General features: G+C 52.3%; 1 protein-coding gene across 1 annotated transcript; it reads left to right on the top strand.

The window, feature by feature from the left end:
• Nucleotides 1-4,454: 4,454 nt before the first annotated feature.
• Nucleotides 4,455-10,699, top strand: ITGB1BP2 (integrin subunit beta 1 binding protein 2). Its single transcript, XM_021534602.3, has 11 exons — nt 4,455-4,608; nt 4,793-4,842; nt 4,929-4,985; nt 5,282-5,430; nt 5,572-5,684; nt 5,923-5,981; nt 6,846-6,916; nt 7,148-7,250; nt 8,567-8,686; nt 9,104-9,166; nt 9,875-10,699. The coding sequence occupies exons 1-11, from the start codon at nt 4,545-4,547 to the stop codon at nt 10,139-10,141; spliced, it is 1,116 nt and encodes a 371-aa protein (XP_021390277.2). The 5' UTR covers nt 4,455-4,544; the 3' UTR covers nt 10,142-10,699.
• The last annotated feature ends 1,078 nt before the right edge of the window (nt 10,700-11,777 follow it).

The raw sequence follows: 11,777 nt of genomic DNA, 5'->3' as shown, positions 1-11,777 counted from the left end.
TCACTCTGCTGCTGAACAGTCCTGAGCAAGTATAAGATAAGGGTGGGTCTAGTTACTGCCTTTCCCTGTGAGAAAAGGGTGTGTAAAATCATAGGGAAGGAGGAATTTAGCACTGCTCAAAGCCCATCTAATAAGATTTCAAATACCTAAATTGAAGATCCGGTGGCAGCAATGAAAGAAAACTAAATTCTGTTATGGATTCTATAGGCAATTATTCTTAATTTGCTTTAAAGGAGGAGACTGAAAATCTGTGACTAAGGAAATTGTAAAGCAAACCTTTGCTAAGATTTTCAGAGGCATGTCAGGGACAGGCTGACTAGCGCAGGAGCACTTACAGTTGGGCACAGGAACAAGCAGGGCTGCCTCACTCCAGAGCAATTCCCTGCTCTGCTGGAGCACTTTGGAGTTTGGTGTTGGTGCTTGCACTGCCTGTTTCAGGTAGCGAGTGCATCTCCTGAGGCTGGGCTGTTCACAGCACTGCTGTGCTGAGCTTCAGCTGCTGTGCAGAAGGGAATGCTTCCCTCTGCATGCCTTTCCAGAGTGCTGGCTATTATGTAATTGCAGACTGATGAAATATTTTTACTCTTCTGAGGAAAAACCGTTGCCTTTTGCTGTCGTATTTGATAGCTGGTTTAAAATGCAGTTCTCCAGTATCAGTTTGTATCACACCAAGGACTGATGAGCAATTTGGTTTTGCCATTTTGCTCTTAACTTTAAACAACCATCGTGGACTTCAGAAGTTACAACTTGTGCTTTGTGCAGCTTCCTCTTCAACAGTAGTGAGTGCATTTGCAAGAATCAAATATAAATGAAAAATCCAGCTGGTATGTGGATAATTTTGCCATACCAAAGCAGTAGACAAACATTTCATTTTTTTTTTCCTGGCATGGTGCCTCTCACTAGCAGCTCTAATTTATCATAGAAAGCTGCAAGTGACGGCATGTGCTAAACTACTTCTCCAGTGAGCTACCTTTGGGGGTTGAAAGAGAGAAGATGTGATTTTCTATGGCCTTGCTGAAAGGAGCCATCATTTATTCTTCTCGTGGTTGTGACTTGGGTACCTAGTGCCAGATATAAGAGAGAAAGGAACCAAGGAGCTCAGCCAGGCAACAGGACCCTCAAAAGGAAAAGTGCCAAAACCCCACACTCAGTGCCAGTTCAGGGTATTTCAGTCAGCAGATTTTGATTCAGGATGCCAACTAATGATACAAAATTGAGTCTTAGGAGTAGACTGAACTCTTCTTTTTGGACTGGTTCCAACTGAGGACTGAAGGGCATTTTTTGATGAGGAATATTGCATGCGCCTTCAGAGTGAGTAAAGGTGTAACTCCGCTCCAAGGAATTATCTCTGGAGTAAGACACTGGCTGAACTACAGGGAGAAAATCCTTGTCAGCTGGGTAGCTGGTTCCAGTTTGAGGTTGTAATTATCCAATGAGACTGAAGTGTTGCAGCAATAGTCCTGTAATAGCCCAAGCTGCTTTTCAAACCTGTTCTCTGAGCTGTTGAGTATGAGCAGTGCAGACCCCTTGGACAGGTGCTACATAACTCCTTAGCAGTGCTATCTGAAGAATGGCCAGGCTGCAGAATTGCTCAATGCATGTTCTTTCGAGAAAGATTTTATTGCCCAAATAAATAAAACATTAATCCTGCCTGCTGCATACATAGCAGTAATATGTTTTATGGGGATATCCCTTCGCCTAACAAGCCTTTAGTATGGAGGAATTACTCTGTGTTTTAGAAATACAGTGTCTTGCTGCTACCCTGGCTCCACAGGGCATCCTGAATGACCGAGGGGTCAGGGGTGTGCTGGGTTTGTTTCCCTGGACCAGGACCTCACAGGGCTGTTTTACACTGACCCTCATTGTTCAAGGGCAAACACATTCAGATAGATTTGAGAATAATTTGTTTATTCTACTTCCTTTTTTTATCTGTTGTACATGAAATTAAGTGTATATAAAGCAAAGAAGCTTTATTTTTAATTGGCAGCTGGGAGCTCGGTTCCTGTCTCAGGTGCAGAGTACAGAGTTGCCTCAGCCCCAGTCCCCCTGGGGTACCTGCTGATGATCTCTGCAATGTGTGTCAGCCTGTTGGCGTTTCCTCTGAGGTGTGCAGGGTAACCTGAGCTCCATATTCTCACTGGCATGGGGTCGGTGACAGCTGCAGCTCTGCTGACAGCTCGTAGAAAGAACAGGGAGATCTGAAATACTATAGCTCTGCTCAGCCCCCAGGATGGCAAACTCCCCTGTCAGGCCTCTGCCCAGCTCCCTGGGTCCCCAGTGATCTTTCTCACCTAAGCAGACGCTTAGGTGAGCAGGTTTTTTTTACCCACATTTGGGGCTGTTGGGTCAGCTGTGACCTGGGGCAGTACAGTGCTTTGAAGCCACGTGGATCATGTGGGTGTGACAAGTTCCCCACTGCCCTCCTGTTTCCCTCCCAGCTTTTGGGTGGATGTAGGTTTGTACACAGTTGACCCAGGTGCAAAGAGGTGCGACAGGAATGCTTGTCCTCCCCTGCAGCAGGGCTGGCTCCTTGCTAAGGAGCTGACAAGCTGACAAGCTTCCCCAGCCTGATGTTGCTGCTGGCTGAGGCATCTCAAGGTGGGGGTGGCAGAACTGAGCTATAGTAGCAGGACAGTGTGAAATAATCTGGAGTCTTCTCCCTGATAAACTCCAGAATTCTGGCAACAATTCACCCTAACTCTGAACTCTGGAGATCCCCTTGGAATGACAGAAAATTCTTCAGGCTTTGTAGAGGGATTAAGTGGGTTAAACAAACATTGTAGGTCAGGGTTAGAATTGCATCAGCCATGGCAACCCCTGTGGGCTCAACTCCTGAGCAGACTCTCTGGCCATCTTCTGCCTGCAGATCTCGTTCTTTGTAATGTCTGATAGTGCCAAGGGCTTATATCGACCCCAGTTCCTGAACAGAAATGGTCCCCAGATGCTGTGTGCTCCTGGAGATCAGGGCAGGACCCAGGAAACAGCTGTCCCTGCAAACAGGAACAGCACAAAGAAAATATTTGATTTAGACACTAAGAGGAACTAAGTAAAACCTTTGATCTCAAGAGAGTTTGCTGTTTGTAGAGGAAAACTCTTAGGTCTCAGAAGGGGAGCAGGGGGTCTGAGCAAACCCCTTCTGCATACAGGGGACCAGAGTAACATTTTGTGTTCTTTTGTCGTTACAATGATCTTCCAGGGAGCAATTTTCATCCCTGATGTGATGACAAGGGAAGATGGGTCTAAGTCTTTGTGTGTGTCCTTCCTTGTCCCTTTTCCACAATCTCTGCTGGGCAATGTGGTTTGTCCTAAGATAAGATGAAAACATCAGGCAGGTTTTGCAGGAGGAGCTCTCTGAATGCTTGTATGATTAATGTATTCCAGAGATGGGGGAGCTGAACTGATTGTGATTGACTGTGGTGCACATCGACCTGCAAAAGGGTATAAAATGCTGCTGGAGTCTGGGCTAACCATGGAAACTGCTCTCCCAAGGTCACAGGCAGCTTCCCGGTGGTGTTTGTTATCCCCGCCCCTCTTGGGGACACCTGCAGGGTATGTCCAGCCAGAATGCAAGGAACACACAGAATACTCACTTTTGGAGGAGTAGTGAAAAGCTGTAACATCTGCAGCTCCAAAGTTGCCTTACAGCTTTGTAATTGTGAATTCTGCAAGGTCAAAGACTGTAAATCTGTATGTTTCCAGCCAAACCTGAATATTACAATCCTTTACACAAATACTGTAACCAAATCTGAGATTTGGTTTGAGCCACACCAAGATTTCTCTGAGAAGTTTAGAAAGTGAGTGGGTCTCACTGAAGCTTGTGACTCAATGTGAGGGACCATTCCTGTGTATACCATATTTTGTAATAGATGGTAGAGTTGTTGTTTAGATACTGCATTTAAAAACTGTATTAACCATAAATCACCCACATAATCTTTTTGTGCTACTTCTCATGTCTGGCCAGGAACCTTCCCTTGACCACTCTGTTTCTCTTGGGCTGCACAAAAACCAGCATTAAAAGATTACTTGAGCATGTGCACAGCCTTGGTCTGCTGGTGCCTCTGTTTAGCAGGTGCTTGTGCCTCCTGGGGCCGGGGGAGATCAGCACGAGTTTTGCCCTGTGTCTCTGGGAATCGTCTTCCCTTCCGTTTCAAGGATGTCTGAGCGTGGCTGGTCAAAGCCCGTGTGAGCACTGGGGTGATGCCATGGCTCCGTGACAGATGCCGCCTGGCAGGATGGCGGGCACTGGTATAGGAGCTCTGCACGCCACCCCGGGCTGGGGCACCCTGCGGTGCCCGTTCCCTCTGCTGGGCCAGGGCCAGCACACAAATGCTGTGGAGATATCCCAGGCGCCAAGCCCCATCAGCTGCCCTGTCCCTCTTCAGCCCCGTCTCCGGTTACAGCCGCCTCCCACCTCCCCCGGCTGCCTCTAAAGATAGGCAAAGCCACCTCCCAGCGCCTGGGAGCAGCGCAGGGGTCCCGGGCAGGGATAAAGCTGATGCGATTTCTGGGGAAGGAGTGAAGGACACTGCGAATACTCCTGAGCTATGGCATTGCTGTGCTACAACAAGGGCTGCGGGCAGAGGTTTGATCCCGAGCACAACGCCGAGGGTGAGTGAATTCGTGTGCCTTGCACCAGAGGGAACGGGAGCTGTGTGCCGCTTTCCCGCAGCGTGGCCGAGCCCAGCGCAGGCAGCACTCGGCAGGAGCAGGCTCCGGAGCTGCTGCCTGTCGCAGGTGGCTCGTGGGCAGGACTGCTTCTCCTGAAAGCTTTTGCCCTGTTTTCCCTTTTCAGATTCCTGCCTGTATCACCCAGGTGTCCCCATTTTCCACGACGCCCTGAAGGTGAGTGGGGCTGCAGCGGCAGGGCGTGACCTTGTCCCCAGCAGGATTGCCCACACCTGACCAGCCTGTCGTATCCTGGTATCTAGGGCTGGTCTTGTTGCAAGAAACGCACAACGGACTTCTCCGAGTTCCTCTCCATAAAGGTGAGTGACCTGCCAGCCCAAATGCACCCACTGTTTCTCTATCCTTTCCTTCTGGCCCCTGTCCAGTCCTGTCCCATCCCTGTCCTGTGTCAGGGATGTCCCTTTTCCCCTGCCAGCCAGGAATTTGCTATCTTTTTCCAAGTACCCTCCAAGCAAGGGTGCTGCTCCCAAAGTGCAAGGTCAGAGCCCATCTCTGCAGGACACTGAGCCACCACATCATGGAAACTCACTGAGTTTGGGAACAGCCACCAGCTGAGGAGGACAAAGCAGTCATCAGGCTTATCTCTGCTGCTTAGGGATGCACAAAGGGGTTTCACAGCAAGGAGAAACCCCCTGAGCCTTCCAGCCAAGAGAAGACCTCAGCTGAACCAAAGGCCAAACCAGTGAAGGAGCTCATCGTCCAAGGACCAAAATCAGCTGAAAAGATGCTGCGTGAAAGACCGAGGTGAGATAGGCTCAGCTAAACAATCTTGCCCTGCTGTGTCACTTCTGTGTGTGTCCTGCCCTGCTGCTCTCTCAGGAGAGGCAAGGACACTTAAATCACAGAAAAACCCACTTGGCCTTTGCTGCTGCTGCTGTTTCCCAGCTCTGATGAGCCAAGACAACTGCTGCCAATTAAAGTATCCAGGTCTCTGGAGCAGGCACTGGAGAAACTGAACATGTCCTCTGAGGACAAGACGCTCGAGAGCAGTTGTACAGGTAGGGACAAGCTGATGGATGGCACCGGAGTTTCACATGGCAAGTTCAGCACAGGGTTTTGCATGACAGATTCAGGGCATTCAATGAGTGCTGCATGTTCATCTACCTGCAAACCTGCAGCGTGGAGGCACATTGGGATGGTCTGTGCTCAGCTGGGGAGCTGGCAGAGAGCTGGGGGAGGATTTGAGGGCAGGCATGGGCAGTGTGTGTCCTGGGTGAAGTTGTGTTGCTCTCGCAGGTGAGGAGGCTGGCCAGGTGAGAGCTGGCACCATGTGCAAGAACGCAGCCTGCAAGGCGGTGAGTACCTAGCAGGGTCCCATCTTCACCCTCCTTGTGGCCGGGAGCATTACAGGTCCGGGTTCAGGGCAGGTGGAAGGTGGCAGTGCCCACGTGCTCCATATTCTCATCCCACCCTGGGAGCAGCCACCTCTGTCACCTCCCACCCACTTTCCTGCAAGAGGCTTCCAGATTGGTGGCACATTTGTGTTTCACTGCTGCTGATTGCTTGCAGTGAAATACAGCGCATATTCAGGACTGGACACATAGGCAAAAATGCATGTGGAACAATTCCCACCTGCATTGAACTATGCAGCACAGCCCAGTTTCCCTCTTGCCCAAGGCTGCCTTGTGGAGCACTGCCTGCCTTGAGGATGAGTGGGAGGGATTGAGCTGTGACAGGGATAGCATGCTTGGAAACCAGCAGTAAGGGAGTGGGGAGCAAAAGGCAGGAGGCAGAAGAGGCCATAAGGCTGACATGCTCTGGAAAGGAGGGGAAAGGACAGCAAAGACAAATCACCCCTTGCACCTCAGACTGAGTTTCTGTGGTGTCTAAACTTGCCCACTGTCCTTGCGTTGCCAAGCCCTGGGCTGGGAGTAGGCTGTGTTTGGAAGAGTACAGAAGGGCTGCTGGCAGGGGTGACATTGTGGTCCTGGCAAGGTCAGGGTGGCTGCCCTGCCAGCAGGGAGCAGGGACGAGTGCTGGGCTGCTGGCTGGGCATGGCCCCAGGGTGAGTCTTCACAGGTGCTGGACCTGGCAAAAGGGTGATGTTGGGCATTGTGCTGTGCCCTCTGCATGGAGGGGCATTGATGAGTGAACACCTGTGTCACATCATCCTGTGCCAGAGACGCAGGCAGATCTTTCCTCTGCTTCTTTTTCCACAGATCTACCAGGGCCCAGAGAGCAACACAGAGGTTTGTACGTTTCATCCTGGCGTTCCTGTCTTCCATGAGGGGTAAGAAACATCCCTTTACCAGAGAGAAAAACCGACTGTGCCACAGGCTGAAAATGCTGCATGGCAAGGCTGTGCGGCCCCAGCAGCACAGCCCCTGCAGTTGTGGGTGACACCCCACAAGGGGACAGGTGGGCAGGGGCAGCTTCTGGTTATGACCCCCTCTCCCTCCTCAGCCTGCTCTGGTCCCCTCTTCTGCTCCTGACCCCACTCAGGTCACCCTGCTCTCCTCAGGATGAAGTACTGGAGCTGCTGTGGAATCAAAACCACAGACTTCAGTGTCTTTATGGAGCAGCCGGGCTGCAGCCATGGGTGTCACTGCTGGACAGAAAAGAAGGTAAGGGGCCTCTCAGCAGAGGCAGCTCATGTGAGCAATTGGCTTTATTGGCATTTGAGAGTGCTCCTTCCCTTGCTCTGCATTCTCACAGGTTTCTGCATTTAATTGTCTTAATATTCATAATTGCTGACAGATGAGTGCACAGGGTTTGAATGCCTAATATTCACCCATCTGCCCTTTAAGATGCTGCTCTGCATTCACAAGATGTGTCAGCTCTCAGACCCAATGGGCAGATGTGCAATAGAAATCTGAACAAGGCAGGACCTGGCCCTGGACACAGCATAGCCAGCATTGTAGGCTGCCACATAGAGACAGGTGGCTGAACACAGGAAAAGTCATACAAAAAAAACCCAAAGGCTTTGACAGATGATTGACAGATGACAGATAAATGAATTTGGCTTTAACAAAGCTTTTCTTCTGCAGCTGCTTCTCAGGAGGGATCTCATCCACATACCAACATGGTGTTGTGGTAGGGCAGTGGGGACAAGATCTCAATTCTCAATACTGTGTCTGGAAATTTCCCCAGGAAAGTTCTTGACTGGAAACAAGCTTGAGCTGGGAAAATTGCACCAAAGCAGCCCTGAAAATGCACTGTCTTCCTCTGAGTCAGCACTGCTCCCAGCAACCCTCTCTGAGCCCAATCTCTTCTTTGTTCTGGAGCAGAAAATATATCCTGAATGTAAAGGAGGCTGCTGTGAAGGAACTGTGATGCAGATGTTTCATGCTAATTGTCACCTACATCTCGGCCAGACTCCTCCTGGAGCATTTCTTTGGCTGGCAGTGTGGAGCCTGCAGGGGCTCTGTCTCCTTGTGATGGTCAGAAATGAGCCTGCTGGGGACGCAGGCCTGTCAGTGCCTGTGGTGCTGACAAGCTGGACAAAGGTGAAACATGCTCATCTGACTCCCAAATGTAGCATGGTGGCATGATCCATGTCCAGTAACAGCCCCTGCATTGCCCTCCAGGCTGAGTTTCCTGACTGTGCACACCACTTAGGAGCTTGGGTATAGCAGAGTGACTCTGGAACTAGAAGGAGATGTCTCTGATCTTAGAGTACCCTGAAGGAACCCCAAGCACAGCACAGATGTCCCATGTTACATGGGACAGACAGCATGGCAGGGACTGCCCACCTTTGCATGAACCACTTCACCTCAAAAACCTGCACGAAAGGCAGGGTTTGTTCTTGCTTAGCTGGTGCCAACCTGAAGTAACCGGCACAAAGGAGAAGTGCCAGGGAGCATCCTCTGGCTCAGACATCCCCTCTGTTGGGGCGGTGCTGGGCCCCAGCAGTGCCGTGATGGGTTCCTCTCCTTGGCAGGACAAGAAGGCAGTGCTGTGCCGGCAGGACTGGCACCAAACCAGCAGCCAGGTGGTGGTGACAGTGTATGCCAAGAACCCCCTGCCTGCCCTCAGCAGCGTGAAGGCCAATCGTACCGTGGTGAGTGGGGTGGGGGAGTGCCCTGTCCAGGCCCACCTGAGTTTGCAGAGCCAGGGGTCAGCTGTGTGCCTGGTGCTCTTTGGTGGCCTGTTATCCTGTTGCTACAAACAGGGCTGGCACTGCTAACCTGCTATCCCTGAGCTGAGAGTCTGGGGGCCTCACTGCTGCATCTGCCCAGCAGCTCTGGCTTTCAGCTTCAATTTGCTGGCTTTGAGTCCCTTGACCTATGACAGAGGTGAACCTGTCATGCTCTGAAAGGGGTGAAATGTAGCCAGGTGCTGAGGGGATCACCAGACCATTATACTGGAGCCAGGATGTGGGATGCAAAGTGGTGCTGAAAGTCAGCTGCACTGTCTGGGGGAAGAGCTCTGGCAGTGCTGTGCTACCCTCTCAGATAATTTTCTGTTGATCTTTCAGCTTGAAGCTCATGTCATCTTTGAAGGAAATAAGATTTTCCAGGCAGAACTGGAGCTCTGGGGGGTAAGATCCTGTTTGCTTTGCTTTCCCTGTTCCAGCAGTCTGCATGGGGCTGGGCTGCAGTTCTGTGAGGCAGCCTGGGTTTTTCATCCTGGGCTGGGTTGCCCACATACAGGCATTTATGGCCATCTCTGCTGGGAAATGCCTTAGGGGTTGTGAGGAGGCTGAGGTGGCTGCACTGATTGATCCAGGGCTAAGGTCAGAGGTGGAGATCGCTGCCAGCCCTATGGGTGTTCTGGGTTTGGTCCCAGGCTGCCCCAAATGTTCTTTGGCCTGGCAGGACCCCATCTCCCCCACAATCCTGCTGTGAGTTGCGGGCAGGCTGCGGTCTGAGCAACGAGACTGATTTTTCAGCTGCTTGCTGGCTGGGGAGCGGCAGTGAGGCTCAGGAATTTGCATGTCCATCTCTCGTCTGTATTTGTGGTGCGTGCTGGCTGTGCCTGCAGGCGCTGGGGCTGGCAGGTGTGGGTACGGCTGTGTGTCAGCACAGCTCGCTGCTGGGGAGTGTGGCTGGGGCCAGCCGAGCTCTCCTCAGCTCTGCATGAGCGCTGTGGTGCTGCTGAGACAGAACGTGAAGCTGAGCCGCAGCCCCGGCTTCTCCTGGGACAGGAGGAGATTTCTCCTCTAGCAGGGCTTTGCCAGAGGGGGAAGGCTGAGCGTGTGCTGCCTGCCCGCCCCTGCCCGGCTCACTGCGCCTTTCCCTCTCTCTAGACCATTGATGTAGAGAAGAGCTTTGTGAGCATGGTCCCAGCCAAGGTGGAGATCACACTTTGCAAAGCCAGCCCTGGCTCCTGGGCCAGGCTGGAGCTCCCCCAAAGCAAATTGCAGTCCTGTGGTGAGCAAGAGAAGGAAGCTGCAAACACAGAGGAGCCTGGGGCTGTGCAGGATGAGGACTCTGATGACAGCTTGAGCTGGTCCGAGGAGGAAGATGAAGAGTTGGAGATGGGAACACCAGATATGATAACATCAAGTAATTGATGGTCAAGTGCTGCAGCAGCTGAGCACTGCTGGTTCCTGAACTGCTGGGCATCTTGGCACCAGCTCCAGAAGAGCAGACCTAGTCCAGAACCGTGTGCAAGCTGCAGCATGGCCTCTTCTCGGGTCAGAAGGGACAATTAATAAACACCCAGAGCAAAGGCTGTCCTCCGAAATCCATGATGGGCGCTTAAGAAACATCAGCAGGCGAAACCCCGCCTCTGTAACTTCCTCTCATGTGCCTGGCTGGGGCAGGACTATTGCCCTGATTTTTAAAAGTGTTAAGTTTTCTTTTATAGTTCTTTTGAGAGTTTTAAAGTTCTCATAAAACGTCTTTAGCCTTCTTATAATGTTTACATATTTCTACTGGAGTTCGCACACACTGTTCATGTAAATAATGATTGTTTTACATTCTTATTTGTGGGAAGAGAGAATTGATGGACTGTTGGTTTGACGAGTGTGGTTGGAGAGGCGGTAATTTCATCCTCCAATCCACTGTCAATTTTGGAATTCTATATATTGCGACGTTAGAAATAAAATTAGCTCTTTTTCTCTCTTGAACTCACCAAGCTTCTGTGTACTCATTGCGTGTCCGATAGCGACACAGGACAACAGGAGGGGTCTCTGTGCCTGCACCTTCGCTGTCTGTGGGGACTGGGTGTCGTAGCCCAGCACCCTCCCTCACCCCGGCATTTCTGGGGGTGGACACAGCCTTCCCTGCCGCTTCTGGGGGTGCTGAAGCCCGGGCTGAGCCGAGTGTAAGCTCCGGCGCTGGGGAAGCCGGGCCCGGCGGCTCTTTGTCGGGAGATGGTGGCCGCGGACACGGGAATGTCACCGCGGCGTTCCTGCCTTTAGAGGCGTGGGGCTGCCGGGAGCAGCGGGAGCTCCGAGCGCGTTCCTGCCTTTAGAGGCGTGGGGCTGCCCGGGAGCAGCGGGAGCTCCGAGCGCGTTCCTGCCTTTAGAGGCGTGGGGCTCCCCGGGAGCAGCGGGAGCTCCGAGCGCGTTCCTGCCTTTAGAGGCGTGGGGCTGCCGGGGAGCAGCGGGAGCTCCGAGCGCGTTCCTGCCTTTAGAGGCGTGGGGCTGCCCGGAGCAGCGGGAGCTCCGAGCGCGTTCCTGCCTTTAGAGGCGTGGGGCTGCCGGGGAGCAGCGGGCACTCCGAGCGCGCCCGGGCCGGGCTGGGCGCGGGCGATCCCCGCGGGGGCTGCGCTCGGAACGCGGCACGGCGCCGACCGGAGCGTTCACCCTCGTGAAAAACCCGGCAATCTTCTGCCACAGCGCCGCTTAATTGGACAGTCTCGTGTAGAGAAAGCCAACGCTCAGTTTTGCAATTCTTTCCTTTTGCGAGCATTATCTTTTTTAGAGATATAGTGTCCTTACTAAGAATACATGTTACGTACTTGTAAAAAAAAAAAAACACACGTGCGTATTTCTGCTGATGGGTTTTGAAGTGAATCTACTGAGAAATCATCCAAAGTCAGACCAAACCCCCTCGCCCACGATATATTCGGAGAAGGCATAATTACAAAATAAGGAATTTAGCATCAGCAGGAGCATAGCGGGGCGGATGGCGGGGCTGTATCGGGGCACGGGAGCCCTACAGCGCGGCCGCGGCCCGAGCAGACGCCCCGCTCCGCCCGGC

This window comes from Lonchura striata, chromosome 4A (genome assembly GCF_050655825.1).
Source record: "Lonchura striata isolate lonStrDom1 chromosome 4A, ASM5065582v1, whole genome shotgun sequence".
NCBI classification, from domain to species: domain Eukaryota; kingdom Metazoa; phylum Chordata; class Aves; order Passeriformes; family Estrildidae; genus Lonchura; species Lonchura striata.
The sequence above is the reverse complement of the archived record's forward strand: the minus strand, read 5'-3'. Positions and strand labels throughout refer to the sequence as shown.